This window comes from Amphibalanus amphitrite, unplaced genomic scaffold (assembly GCF_019059575.1).
Source record: "Amphibalanus amphitrite isolate SeventyFive unplaced genomic scaffold, NRLGWU_Aamphi_draft 000180F_arrow, whole genome shotgun sequence".
Classification (NCBI taxonomy): Eukaryota; Metazoa; Arthropoda; class Thecostraca; order Balanomorpha; family Balanidae; genus Amphibalanus; species Amphibalanus amphitrite.
In genome coordinates, this window is record NW_024881675.1 from 790,136 (window position 1) to 804,715 (window position 14,580).

Here is a 14,580-nt window from a genome sequence, read left to right on the forward strand (position 1 = left end):
AATACAATTGTGGTATGCGGCATATTCATTTTATCATAGCTTTGAGTCAAATAATCAACAAATGCCTATAGTGAGTCATGGGTTGAATGAAATAAGTTCAATAAAAATATCGTGTGAGTCATGAGTTGATTTGAATCGATTCATCAAAATGTGAGTCATGAGTTGATTCGAATCATTCCGTTGGCTAGTTGCTCGAGTCATGAGTTGATTCGAATCATTTTATCGAGGAACTTGATGAGTCATGAGTTGATTCGAATCAATTAAATTTAACATCATGAGTCGTTTGATGAATCGATTCAAATTTCCAGACTCAAACAAAGAATCGACTCAAAAAAATTTTGAGTCGTTTACAAGTCTGGGGCAGTGCTATGGAGCGAGGAGGATGTGAACGGTGGAGCTGTACAGTCGGCTCAAAGGGCGCCCTGTTTATGTTTTTGATGCTGGTCGCGCTGGCTGCATGTGACTCATAGCTGCAGCTGCGAAATGAGCAGGTGCATGTGTAAGTACAATGGCAAGAAATTGATGCGAATATCGAACAAAAATGGACAGATATGGACGAAAAGTGACTCCAAGTCTTGAGGCCGGATATGCCAATCCTATCACACACTTTCATATACTAGATGAAGCGATTGCGTATGCTCACAGCTCCCACCCCGGCGGGTGACAGACACGACAGGTCGACTGCGCTGCCGTCGGGTGCGGATCGGCGCCGCTCGGCTGCCGTGGCCAGGGTCGGGACTGACGGTCTGCACAGATCGATTGTCGTCGCTGCCGGCGCCGTTTGTCGCGACCGACTCGATGGAGCGGCGCCCGACGGCCGGCGTTGGTCGTCGGGTCGCCGCCCGATCCCCGCGACAGTGAACGGGTCCGACGCGGGTCGATTCTGGGTCAGAGGGGACGCGTCCTCAGCGCCGGCTGCTGATCGACAGTTCACAGGAGTTAAATGGTCGGGAAGTCGATGCAGGGCTAGGATAATTTTCCCCTCATTGGTATTTTCTTGCAATTCTCTAATGCACTCTTCCAGTTCCGCGGCCGCCCGCATTTCTTGCACCGCCCTGCATGAAACAACCGGCTACCCATTTTGAATACCTACTCTAATTTTATACGCATTTTTGTTTCTGGCAGTGCTTTTAACAGCTATTGCATATATAACTGACGAGAATCGCTTCATATTGGTTTGATAAGGAGGTTAATATCGTTAAAACATCGATACTTAATACTACTCTGTATGATGCGTTGAATATGGCGGCTAAATTCTTCATATTTAACCAGTCATTTCTAAATATTGTGTATGTTGTCGTTGGTGGCCTCACCACAAAAGCTGTCACTTGGAGACACAGAAGTGTCGATTTATGATGGAGCGATTCGCAGCCAGGAACGAATACGCCTATGAAAAGAGCAGTCCTCTCGATTGAATGTAGATTGAATGTAGGTGGTTTGTTTATGAACTTGTTAATGAATGACCAATAATTGCTGTCAGTGGGTACCTCAGTTTGTCTCTTCCCGGAATGTCTCTCGTAGGGTGTTATGTTTGTTTGTCTCGTCGATTATGGTCCCATTAGTTTCTCCTTTGCCTGGCACTGGTCGTTTGTTAGACCGGTGTCCCCATTCGGTTAGGGTGGGGAGGGCGCTGGACTACTGCCGTGGTGCTCGGTCTGTCGTCGTGCTGCATTATGTTTGTTGGGAAAGTTCACGGCCAGTTAGATGATGTAGATAGTTGCATTGTCTCTATTTATAAAAAAGAGACAAACAATCAGTTACCACTTACATATAAATAACGCACTGGCCGTTACCCAACTGGTTAAAGGGAGATAATGAGCTTTCTTTTTTCTTTAATAAAAATTACTCGACATCTATACTATTTCTACTGTAGTTTCTATAAAATATGAAAATTTCCTAGCACATTTTCGTATGTGAAAAAGGTTTTTATTTTTGCAAAAAAGAAGCAGTACTTGCAGTACTTGTAACACCCACCGAAATGCGTTGTCCTTCTTGTCCTTCTCTATAAAAAAAGTCGCAGTATATGGCGCTTTTGTTTCAAACAGCGACGCTTGGGTTTTTGTTTATGTTATCGCCTTGTCGTTGCTTGGTTGTAAGGATTCTAATTTGAATTAGAGTTAATTCGGTTTAGAATTAATTAGATTCGTACATAGTGCCTACTCTTCTTTGTTTCCAAGTATTATTTTGCGCCACAAATGAACGGCATGCGCCAGAAACGCAGCCAAATCTTGCGATTGCGACTACGAAATTCATTATTTTGGCCTCAGAGCCTGAAGCGAAAAATACAAGCATATTTATTTCAAAAAGACTTCAGGTTTGTCGAACGGTGTTATGAGAATTTTGATAACAGTACTGCATAAGTTTTTCAGTGATGCCGCAAAAGTGTTGTATCTATCTTCTTTTATTGTGCAGTCGGCGGGACCGATTCAAAATTGAGTCGTTGCTGCTAAAATAGCAGCATATGGCCTCAGATGATGAACAGGAAAAATAGTTGCGTAAATTTAGACATAAACCACCCCCAAACCATGAATATCTTTTGAAGGCACTATAGACGACCATTAACTAACTAGATGTGATGAAGATCAAATGTAAGGAATACGCTCATTTTACAAAATTACATGCAAGTACCAAAAAGTGATGTAAGTACTTATTCAACGGTCATTTTCAGCGCTCCCCGCTAACGTGACTTCAAGTTGAGATATTTGCGGCAAGGTACCGCATTGAGCGAAATGGTTTTAATTTACATTATAACTTGTTGTGTTTTGTCAGAAAATGATCCTAACTCAGATTTTGTGGAAAAAGGTCATTATCTCCCTTTAAACTGCCTCTCGTCATGCTCACCTTTACCATGGCTCCCTCTATAACTGGGCACGGTATTCACTAACGCTAGTCAGTCCTACCCGAATAGCTGGCCAATTCGTTTACCTTCCATGGGTACATGTCTTCATTGTCCTTATGATTAACCTTTAAGTCCACCCGTATCGGTCGGATCCAATTTCTCCCGCTCCACGTCCCGTCAAAGCAGGCCAATTTTCCACAGGTCGCGTGTGGAGCGTCAGGTCACGGGACTTTGAGTCATTTTTTTTTTGGAAGTTGGGGACAGTCGAGACTCGATTGGGCAGTGGCTTCATGCTCGGTGATAGTTACGCACCATGACGCTATGTATTTAGTAACGTTACGTGATGTTACACCGGATGTGACATGTTTCGTTTCAGACCTGTCTGTCGAGCGGTTTGTGTACTTCTTTCTCTGTCCTTGTACGCCTGTCATTTTTATCTGCAGTTTCCGCAATGTCATTTGTCATTTGCAACAAGTGCATTGTGCACGCGTGAGCCCTAGAAAGTGAACAAGTTTGTGTTTGCTGTGCACGCGTGAGCCCTAGAAGTGAACAAGTTTGTGTTTGCGCTCATCCGCACGACGTTCTTGACAAGTGGCACTCTGTGGTGTTTGACAGTGACATGACGGTGCTCCACACTTTGCTCACCCGCTCTTACGTTTTCGCCGTGAACCCAGTCACATGAACTGTTCCATTGCATTCCAAGTATGTCACGTGGTGCTGGGCCTGTACCGCGGGCTGCTCGTCGTCCTGTCACGTGACTCATTTCACTGAATTTCAGGCGTGTCACGTGGTGCTAGGCCTGCACCGCGGGCTGCTCGTCGTCCTATCACGTGGCTTACATCTTACATGTATCTCCCTGCCTTTCAGGTGTGTCACGTGGTGCTGGGCCTGAAGCCCCGCACGCGGCTGGAGGAGGCGGACATTGTGCTGGGCTGGCTGTGTCGCCAGGAGTCGCTCGGGTACCGGGTGGGGGCGCTCTGGTACCTGGTCAACATGGCCTGGTGGAACGCCTGGACCGACTACGTCAACTACCAGGTGAGGACGAAGTGGATCGTAGTCATCTCAATCGATTGAGAAATATGCCTGAGACATCGAGAGGGGACGAGTCTGCTGGTCGGAAGAGCGTTGTTAAGGACTGCAACTTGATGCGGCGATTTGGATGCGTCTTCACACGCTGCGTAGCGAATGGCGTCTGTTAGTTCCGTGGCGCTACTATTTTGCTTATGTTTCTTATAATTTGAGACGTTTAATTGCCTCTGACCATCGGAAGCAATGCTTTGATGAGGACCATTAAAGCTGCTTACGCCAGAATTCCGCACCAGTTGCATCAGGCTAGGTGTATACTCGTTCCGTAATCGTACTCCACTGTTCCGCGTCTCCTCCCGTGCGCGTGTCGCGGCGCTAGCTGCCGGTCCGTGGGTGACTCATGCGGCCGTAATGACTCGTTTTTACCCCTGTGGTGTGCGATGAACGACTGACCGGCCTCGTGTTTCAGCCGGAGGTGGGCCCGGCGGCCGGTGCCGCCGCCTCCCAGACCTCACTGGGCTCCACCAGCTCGGGTCACAGCACGCTGACTCGCTCCCACAGCCGGGATAAGAAGTGCAAGGCGGACGCGGTGGTGGCCAACGATGTCGGGTGGGTGTATGGCGGACGAGCGGGTCAGTCAGGGAGGGGGCTGGTAGACCTTTAGTGTAAGGGAGGGGGATAGGGGCTGGTGCGATACGGGGATGTGGACACTGGACACTAGACAAGGACCAATACTATCCGGTGGGGTTAGATGGGGGGGGGGGGGTGAGGGGTGATACGCCGACGGTCCATTGAAGGTGGACAGTGAATAGCCTACGGTCCTAGGGGAGATGAACAGGGACTAAACAAACGGTACGAGAGATTAAATGAACAGGGGTGGGAGTGGTGGGTCTTGTGGGTCCATGTCTGTTGAGCGTACTGGATCCTCGCATGACCGTTCCGACAACACTGCCCCCCTCTCTCTCTCTCTCTCTCTCTCTCTCTCTCTCTCTCTCTCTCTCTCTCTCTCTCTCTCTCTCTCTCGGGCGACGGCGCCGCCGCCACTACCGTGCACCCCTCCCCACAGTCACATAAATCAGTGTCGGCTAGACGGCGTCCCCCAGGCACACAACTGCGTCACGCCGCGTCTCACTCAGCCCGTCACACGGCGAGCTAAACAAAACTACAAACTACAATGTCTCTCGCGTTTTTACACACTTGACGTCGCTCATACTTTTTTGCTACTCGTTGCAATCTGGCTATAACTCTCCCCACCCTACCCCCAGTCCCGTGGTGGTAACCAGCGTGAAGACTCTCTCGGAGAACCCTAGCGCCGACTGTTTGCGGCCGCGCCAGGGCGGTCTCCGTTCGGCGGCCTCCACCGTCTCCATAACGGGCCTGGAGAGGGCCGGCACCCCGTCCCCGGCGCCCTCACCCAACCCGAGCCGGAAGCTGACGCCGGGGGCTGTACCGGCGGCGCCGCCCCGGCCCGGCGCCGTGGACAACCTGCCGCTCGTTCAGACTCCGGCCAATAAGGTGAGAAAATGGGGACACTCAGTGAGGGAAGGTGAGCTGTATTTGATGGTCCCCACCAACTGGTGGCTCAGTCATGGTGGAGATAAATTGGGCGCAAACCTATGCACATTATTGGAGGGGGTCATCGCTTTCAACATCTGGCTGTCAAGATTTTAGTGGGTTGATCGATCCGTGTAACATGCGTCGTGCTGCTTTAGTAACCACGAGCTTGCTATTTTATGACTGCCTCAAATAATTACGTCAAAAGTGTGATTTTGGTGAGTGCTTGCATTTCATACCGACCACTGTTTTTCACTTTCATGACCATTGCTTCGATGATAAGCGACCGCTGGCAGCCGAATTGGCCGACATACACCGTACTGGCGCCCTCTGAGTCAGTGTTGAGTCCCCGCGGCTCTCCCGTTTATATCGTATCCCCAAATGACAACCTTCCTGACCCGCTGGCGCCTGCCGTCGTCAGGTGACCAACCTCACTGGTGAGGGCGGTCGGTTACGGACGGACGTCACACTGACGCGCGGCCGCGACTTCGAGCTGGTGCCGGAGAGCCTGTGGAAGGCGCTGGTGCAGTGGTACGGCGGCGCGCCGGGCCTGCCTCGTCAGGTGAGGGTCTCTGTCTGCCTGTCTGTCAGTAACAGTAGCTTGACTGTACAGCGGTACGGCGCCGCGCCGGGTCTGCCTCGTCAGGTGAGGGCGGTCGCTGCTTGTGTGTCTGTATGTCTGTCTGTCTGACAGCGACAGTGACGGGACTTTGCAGTCGTACGGCGGCGCGCCGGGACTACCTCGTTAGGTGAGGGTGGTGGTCGCCTGACAAGGCCCTCTGGACTTCCGTCTGAAGAGCTCGCTGTTACCCGTACCTCCCGCGAGTGTAGACTGTAGGTCATCCAGTCTTCACGCGACCCGCCTCCGTCCCCTCTCTGACCCTCTATCTCCCCTTCAGGTGATCCAGCCATCTCCCGGTGTATCACTGGAGCTGGAGCTGTACCCGATCAACCTGCGCCTGCTGCGGCACCAGGCGGCGCCGGCGGCTCGCGGCGCCCAGACCTCCTGGTCCGGATCGGTCGGTGGGTACTCGGGCGTGCCGCTAGGTGAGACGCACCACCCGCTCTCTGCACGCGCACGACGCTGTCCTGTGGATGTAGGCTGAATTGGTCTCTGTCTGTGTGTACTGTGTATGTAGCTCATAGCTGTGTGGATGTGATGTGGATCAAGGAAAATGATCGGCTAGTTGTGTATAAGAAGCTACCCGGCATGATCAGCTGTCCCGTATGAGTGTGTCCTTTACGGCTTTATCTTGAGCTGGTATCGACTGCGTTGTTACCTGTAGATAGATAGTCAAGTTTGTTCCATGTACTGGGGCTGCGAAATGGAACAGCCCATATCTTCACCTTGAGCTGCTCTTTCTTGTTCTTGCTTGACCTGTTGAGCCCGCTGTTGTTGTATATCTGGAAGTGTTTTGTAAATGTATAGTGGGCTAAACAACATTGTGGCGGATCCATGATAAGCGTATTGCACCTTTGGCTGTAGATCACTGTTCCCTGTGGATTATCTGTAATAATAGTTCTAAAATCTTTGCCTGCCAGTTGTTACATGCGATGTTATCGAACAACAAATGTTGGCGATAAGATGGTCGTGTCGTCTGATGCGTGCTCGTTCGACCGCAGCGTCGTGTTGATGGTCAATGTATAGTTTTGCACGTCATGTGCGCTAATGGCTCCAGTCTTATCAGGACCAGAGATAGAACATCGTCAAAGCTGACAGCTTTCCTTGTGACAACCTACGTAACATGCTCTTTATGGCTGTATGCGTATTCATGAAATGCATGTGTGTACGGTTGCGTATGCTGATGGGCATCTTGGAAGTCTTCAATGTCTCTATGTCTGTTGTATCCTAACCTTTCCACCCTTTCTAGTTGATTATGTGTATGAAACTTCAAGCAAACAGTGGTAAGGGATGTATTTCTCGGTAATAGAGACTCAAGTCCACTTTGGGCTCATTTTGTATGTGTGTTACACAACTCGCACATTAGTGATATTTCGTATCTGACAATCTACATCTTACCTACCAAACGTGAATGTAACCCAGCTTTGCCGTCGGGCCTATCTTTTAAGATGCAGTTCATAAAGTGCACACTAGCGCTCACACGTTCCTGAAACGTTCTTATATATTCCTCTGAGCCACTGAGCCAATTATACCAACGGTATAATTTTGTAAACACTCGTCTTCTGGCACATTTCAAATTAGTTTCCCTAGTAGCATAGCTAATCGCAGTCCAGTTCCACCTTCCACAAACACCCTCCCTGCCGACCCGGCTGACCGCCCCCCCCCCCTCCCCCTTGCCTCCTGCAGTGGACGTCTCCTCCTACTCCAACATGCTGAGCGGCAGCACGGCGCCCAAGCGGTACCTGGCCTACACGGCGGCCTTCAGTCGCCAGGCCACCGTCCGGCAACTGTACGAGTTCCTCGGCTCCCGGCTGCGGCTACGGCCAGAGGACACCCGGCTCTGGCACGTGCGGGACGAGGTACGGGTTAGAACGGGACGGGACGAGACGAGAAGGGACAGGACGGGACGGGACGGGACGGGACGGGACGGGGTAAGGAATAGGGCAGATGTGGGATGGTACGCAACGAGAAGGAAGAGCGGAACGATATGATCCTGATGTTGCTGCTTGGTATCATTTTTTTATTGTTATTTTGTTCTGCAGGTATTATGCCAGGCTCATTCGTTCGTAATACGAAACCTGCAGCTCTGGCTCCTCTTGTATTCTCACTCTTTCCCTATCGTCTCTTGGGCTGTCCCCGTACCGTATCTTCTCTCCCTGCCTCTGTAGCTAGGTGTAGTAACGCTCCCGCCCGCACACCCCATCCAGAACAACATGGTGCTATGGGAGGACGAGACGCCGACACTGGAGCAGCTGCGAGTGCTCGACAACGACCAGGTACTGATCGAGGTGCGAAACAAGGACCAGACCTGGCCAGAAGAGATGTCCACCATCGCCAACCTCAGCCGCGCCCAGGCAGCCAAACACCGGCTAGGTATGTCAGTGGGGCGGTACTGTACTGTATAGGTTATAGACGGGGTGCACAACACCGGCTAAGACTTTAAGTGGGTCAAACAGCATCGTCTAGGTATGTCAGCGGGCGGCATATCATCGGTAGGTTATAGGAGCTTGTTAGCGGCGCACACCACATTGGTAGGTAAAGTAGGAAGTTGACGGTTAACTACGTCCGACTCAGTGACTAGATACATGCCACATGCTGTCAGCGAGGGTGTCATCCACCATGATAGTGTATTTGTATCGATGGTACTTTTTATTGCTAACATAAATCATGCAAGGGTAGGGACATAAATTGCTTTTGGAGCGCAGCCTACAGCTAACCTCCCTCAATGCTATGTGTCTGATTCGTTTTGCGTTTCCACTTCAGCGCCGATCGAGAAAGGCGTCACGGGTCTGAACAACGTGGGCAACACATGCTTCATGAACACGGCGCTTCAGTGCTGCAGTAACACCACGGCGCTCACAAAGTACTTTGTCGACAACATGCACCTCTACGAAGTCAACCGGTGAGTAGACGGCGGGCGGGGGCCGACATCGGGGGCGTCACATTGACATTGTAAACAGTCTGACCGGATGTTTTCGCCAAGGAGAGGTGACGTGACACTTTGGACACCACAGACGCCATACAAGTCATGGACGGACAGTGGGCAGTCATTAAGGGTAGTGGATGCAAATGTATGCTGGGACAGTGAAGGAAAAAACACATGATCCAGTTTCGTTTGCTTGCGTTGCATGCTTTTTTGTCGCTTTCATTACGGAGCGAGCGAAGCGAGCGGAGTCTTTCCTTATTACGGAGCGAGCGAAGCGAGCGTAGTCTTTCCTTAGATTAACGGAAATTTCTGAGTATGAGCGGCCGGCCGGCCGGCCGGCCGGCCGTGCGGACGCTTTTGCGAGGCTTATATCTCAGCAACCACTTGACCGATTTACATGCGGTAAATTTTGTAGGGTAGCTTCATTCCTTCTACCAAGTATTGGACTATTCCCGATGCATGTGGGTGACCCCTTATGCACGTGCCACGTGCAAAACGAAGAGGTGTCAGTTTTGTAATTGTTGCAATATCTCGGTAACTACTTGGCCGATTGCGCTGAAAGTTGGCATGTAGGTAGGCACCCACTAGGCACTGCATATCCATGTGCCAGAGTTGGGGTGCTGCTGCACGTGCGCACGTGCAGGGGTCGTTTCCAGATCTCGAGAACGGCTCGACCGATTGCGCTCAAATTTGGTACACAGTTAGGGACCGGTTAGTAGGGTGCCGTGCACAAGTCAGTTGGGACCCATTTCGCACGTGCGCACGTGCAGGGTGCCGCTTCCAGATCTCGAGAACGGCTAGGCCGATTGTGCTCAAATTTGGCACATCGCTAGAGACCGGTTAGTAGGGTGCCGTGCACAAGTCAGTTGGAGGTGCCCCCTCGCAATTTCGCACGTGCAAGGCTCACCCTCTCGCTCGCTCCGTTAGTCGCCCCAAAAGGCGTTATACTGGTAATTAACGGAAATTTCTGAGTATGAGCGGCCGGCCGGCCGGCCGTGCGGACGCTTTTGTGAGGCTTATATCTCAGCAACCACTTGACCGATTTACACGCGGTAATTTTTGTAGGGTAGCTTCATTCCTTCTACCAATTATTGGACTATTCCCGATGCATGTCGGTGACCCCTTATGCACGTGCCACGTGCAAAACGAAGAGGTGTCAGTTTTGTAATTGTTGCTATATCTCGGTAACTACTTGGCCGATTGCGCTGAAAGTTGGCATGTAGGACGTAGGTAGGCACCCACTAGGCACTGCATATCCATGTGCCAGAGTTGGGGTGCTGCTGCACGTGCGCACGTGCAGGGGTCGTTTCCAGATCTCGAAAACGGCTGGACTGATGGCGCTCAAATTTGGTACACGGTTAGGGACCAGTTAGTAGGGCGCCGTGCACAAGTCTGTTGGGACCCATTTTGCACGTGCGCACGTGCAGGGTGCCGCTCCCAGATTCGAGAACGGCTGGGCCGATTGTGCTCAAATTTGGCACATCGCTAGAACCCGGTCAGTAGGGTGCCGTGCACAAGTCAGTTGGAGGTACCCCCTCGAAATTTCGCACGTGCAAGACTCACCCCCTCGCTCGCTCCGTTAGTCGCCCCAAAAGGCGCTATACTGGTTTTATATGTTGCGCTGCAATACTTTTCGGGTTATCATAAAACCTTACCATTTTTTTTTCGGCCGCGCCATTCGTCAAAAAATGTATTTACCTAAGTCAATAGGTCAACTCAACTAAGAACGCGTTTCCATTTGCCTGTTTTCCATGCCCTTTTTTGGTGCCTCCACACACAGTCAGCACACAGTAGCGCGATCAATCAGCAGTAAACATTCCCCTCCGCCGTTATCCGTGCCGCCGGCTGGTCCCGCGGCACGGACCTCTCCCTCGCGTCGGCCGGGGCCTGACATATGAAGGCGGCCTGTTCAAACATCCACTTATCCGTCCAGACGGCGTCCCCCACCAGCAGCCCGCAGCTACATGACACGTTACTGGGCGCACCCGTCCCCCACGCGCTGAACTCGGGCGCGCGGTGCGTGTCCGTCCACTCGTACCAGTCAGCGTGGCCGATGTTAGTGAGTCCGATCCAGGCACGGCTCTGTCCAGAGGCGGTCAGCAGGCCGGACAGCAGCCGGTTGGTGTCGCTGCTCAGGATGTTGACCAGCGTGCCCCAGCGCTCGCACTGCTCCTCTGAGTCGGGCCAGTTCTGCGTCTGAGGGAGGGAGGAGTGCGTTTGTGAATACATGAATCACGGATTTAGGCAGCATGTAACCTGCTTCACAGATTCTTTAGGCATCTGCGCTAAGACGTGCGCAACTGCTATTGCAATTGGAGTATGCGAGATGAATGCCGTGATAACGAGATGTCCACGTTTCGCGCTGTGATATTTGTTGTGTCACGCACCGAGACAATGCTCATTTTTAGTTCTGTTCGTGATGGTTCGTGTCTTTACTATGTATCTCCATATGCCCGGCACCAGCTTGGCATGTCTATAACCGATACCGGTATTAGTGGTGCCAATTTCATGAAATTTCAATTCCAATTCCGATCCAATTCCAAGAAATTGCCAAGTAAATTTCCAATTTTGTCCAAAGCGGGGGCTATTCCAATTTTTAACGATTTTTGCATTTTTTGCGTAAATTTTAAAAGTGTTTAAAAGCGTTTTAAAGGCCTCCGTTTTAAAATTTTAAATTTTAAAGGCATTGTGTTCCGATTAATTTCCAAAAAAAATGTTAAGAATTCCGTCCAAATTCCAAATTGGAATTGGACAAAAATTGGAATTCCAAGAAAAGAAATTCCGATTGGCACCAATAACCGGTATATCGAGGAATCAACGGAAACATCTTACTAGAACACAGCTCGTTTCACCGCGAAACGTTCGTTATTCGTTACCATGCCCGTGACCGTGACTCGGCCCGGGATCAGACCGTTCCACGGCCGTTCAAATCCAACGGAACTCGCAGAATTACGGTGGAGCGCGCCCCTGCTGCGCTCCCATGGGTCGGTCTCTGGAGAGTCGTTCACACCCTCAAAAAGTTGGAAGGGAAGGGGAGGGGGGGGGCAAGGGGCACAGGGAGTCGTTTTCCCCTCCGTCTCGGTCATAGATCAGTCGGCCTCCCCTCTGTCGGGCTCGCCTCTGACGTGCGTGATTAGCTACAGGCTCCGTCCGGCGACCCCAGCCGGCAGCGGCGCGGAGCTCCGGGTCTGCTCGGTCGGGGGAGGGGTGCGGTTCGCAGCCACCGCTGCCTTTGTTAGGTCTGGCACGGCTACTGCCGCGGCGGGATGGCCGATGTGTGTTTGCTGTTCTGACGCCCTTAGGCGAAGCCACTACACAGTTGCGGACATTGCACAATGCACACGGGACACACGACACAATCAGACGATGGTCAAAAGGCTGACGATGACAACTATCAGCTGATTAGCCTGTTAAAACCTGTAACACTCTTTTGGGACGAAGGTTTGACGAGATAGCGGCCTGACTTCCTCACAACCTTCCCCTTCCAGCAATGGTCTGTCAATCGGCGCTCTGAACTGGCTCAAGCTCAAGCTTCTCGAACTGATTGAAAAGATCGGTCGCCTTTGCTACACGGTAGTTGCCCTGCATGCATGACACCCCCGAACACCTAGCAGTAATCGACACGTCATCCGTAGACAGCGGATCACTCATGATCTTAAACATAAATACGTAATTACATTGAGGCGTACAAAAACATGCATTTTATGGTCGCTGGTGGCGCCCGTTGTTGATTTGTTTAACACGCGCACTGCAGCGGGTTTGAGCCGAACACGAACTGCAGGGGGGGGGGGGGTTGAAAACACCCCCCCCCCTGAGATCTCGAAAACGGCGCAACGTAGCGACAAGCGGTAAACGGCGTTGGATAGGTTGAGATGAGATGTACAAGAAATACTAAGATCATTTTTGGGTCAGGTCAAAAACGAGGTCAGCAGAGGTCACCAAACTCAAAATGTTGCGATTTTTTAGCAATCTCGACATCCCTCCATATTTCCCGCTTTTTCTCGGGAACTAGATGAGCTAGAAAGTTGCGAAAAAAACATTCGATAGCTGTTGAAACGCTCTTTCGCTAAGCTGTCTTCAGATTTGACCTAAGGTCAACGGTTCAGCCTGTAGAGGTCATGTAATGTCAGATCAATATTGCAAATTATCCGGAAATGCTTTTTTTGCAATAGCTTTTCTTCCCAAAGAGATAGAGAAATAATTCACACACCATCGTTCTTAGCTCGTCAAGGCGCATCGAATGGTATATAATATGACCTCGAAAGGTCAAGTTCAAAAGTTGACCTCAGGTCAAGGTCATGACCTGACCGAAATAGGTCTTGTTGCATATCATTCGATCGGCATTGACGAGACAAACACGATAAACGTCGAACGGAGTCTCTATCTCTATTCAATTAAAAGTTATTGAAGAAAAACCGTTGGTGACCTCAGGTGACCTGAGATCCAGGTCATGTTAGGTCAAACATTGACCAAACTAGGTCAAGTTGCATCTTGATCGACGCGTCTTGATAAAATAAGCGGGATGGTGAAAGAATAACGTTTCTATGTCATGTCCCATACTTCTCGAGTTATGTCCGAAATTGCATGCCGGGCCCCCAAAAGTGACCTGACCAAAGGTCACAGAAATAAAAATTTCGAAATTTACGAAATGTTCCTTATGGTCTCCTAATATGTTTCTGAAAGTTTCATAGCATTCAGTCAAATGGTGTGGATGTAGCACAGCGTCAAACTTTTTTATGAGGTGAGGTCACTTATCGTGACCTGGTGACCTGACCTTGCCTGACCTAACACTAATTTTTTTCAGAGGTGATGTAAAATTGTTTGATGAACAGCTATACAAAGTTTCAAAGTCGTAGCTTCACTGGTTTTTGAGTTACAGCGAAAAAACCAGAGGGGGGGGGGGTTGAAAACAACCCCCCTGCAGTGCGCGTGTTAACCTTTTTGAATATACTGATTTTATATTTGCTTTTAGTAGTTAATTTATATGACTCGCACTCGACTTACACCACTCGAGTAGACCAACACTTTGTTCAGGAATACTATTTATCACAGACTACGACAGTCGGCGAACACTGAGGCTCTCACACCCTCCCTTCTCACCTGCCCTCGGTGAGATTGTCACCGTTCTCACCTGTTCAGCAAACACCTTGTAGCACGAATCTCCCTCCTGATGCCAGGTAGAGTCGGGACAGGCAGCAACTGCTGTAGCCACTGTAACCATCAATGCTAGGCTTGGTCCGAACCGGTGACCTGCCATGTCAGATAGCCCGTACGGTGGTCAGGTAGCGACCGTGTGCGTTTGGGGGTGTGACTGTATGTCAGCCGCTCCCATTGAGAGACACATGAGGGTAGAGCGAATACAGTGGGAAAGAGCAGGTGGGCGGGATAGTCGAGTCGTCAGTGGCACAGCCGCTCTGTTCTCACGGATAGCATGCCCGGACGAATTTCAAACATGGTATCGGTGACCTAACTCCCGCCGGGTCTGAGACATACACTAGACCTTGACCTTCGCAGACACTCAAAGACTATTCGTCATTTACAGGTGCAGCCAGGTGTGCCCATACTGTTTTCTGTAAGCTTTATTTATATTTCTGTGTTTTTGATTCTATTTGA

At 50.6% G+C, this 14,580-nt stretch overlaps 2 protein-coding genes across 3 annotated transcripts in view; one reads left to right on the forward strand and one right to left on the reverse strand.

The window, feature by feature from the left end:
- Positions 1 to 14,580, forward strand: part of LOC122384027 (ubiquitin carboxyl-terminal hydrolase 32-like) — an 88,777-nt gene that overhangs the window by 22,072 nt on the left and 52,125 nt on the right. Inside the window, exons 9-16 of one of the 2 annotated variants that reach the window (XM_043370987.1) lie at positions 3,707 to 3,874; positions 4,335 to 4,474; positions 5,131 to 5,380; positions 5,841 to 5,981; positions 6,319 to 6,466; positions 7,728 to 7,900; positions 8,249 to 8,414; positions 8,805 to 8,943. In XM_043370987.1, the coding sequence (XP_043226922.1) occupies positions 3,707 to 3,874; positions 4,335 to 4,474; positions 5,131 to 5,380; positions 5,841 to 5,981; positions 6,319 to 6,466; positions 7,728 to 7,900; positions 8,249 to 8,414; positions 8,805 to 8,943 (1,325 nt within the window). The remainder of the gene's footprint in view (positions 1 to 3,706; positions 3,875 to 4,334; positions 4,475 to 5,130; positions 5,381 to 5,840; positions 5,982 to 6,318; positions 6,467 to 7,727; positions 7,901 to 8,248; positions 8,415 to 8,804; positions 8,944 to 14,580) is intronic. The other variant, XM_043370988.1, reaches the window with a different exon arrangement.
- Positions 10,625 to 14,303, reverse strand: LOC122384028 (perlucin-like protein). The gene is made up of 2 exons (XM_043370989.1): positions 14,099 to 14,303; positions 10,625 to 11,163 (listed from the first exon to the last, which is right to left on the reverse strand). Exons 1-2 carry the CDS (start codon positions 14,222 to 14,224, stop codon positions 10,771 to 10,773), a joined length of 519 nt encoding a protein of 172 aa, XP_043226924.1. The 5' UTR covers positions 14,225 to 14,303; the 3' UTR covers positions 10,625 to 10,770.

Bases quoted from the DNA above. Each gene is read 5' to 3' on its own strand.
- LOC122384028 (XM_043370989.1), bottom strand. From the start codon at position 14,224: ATGGCAGGTCACCGGTTCGGACCAAGCCTAGCATTGATGGTTACAGTG. The intron at 11,164-14,098 runs GTGAGAACGGTG...TCCCTCCCTCAG, and splicing joins ACAAGGTGTTTGCTGAACAG to ACGCAGAACTGGCCCGACTC.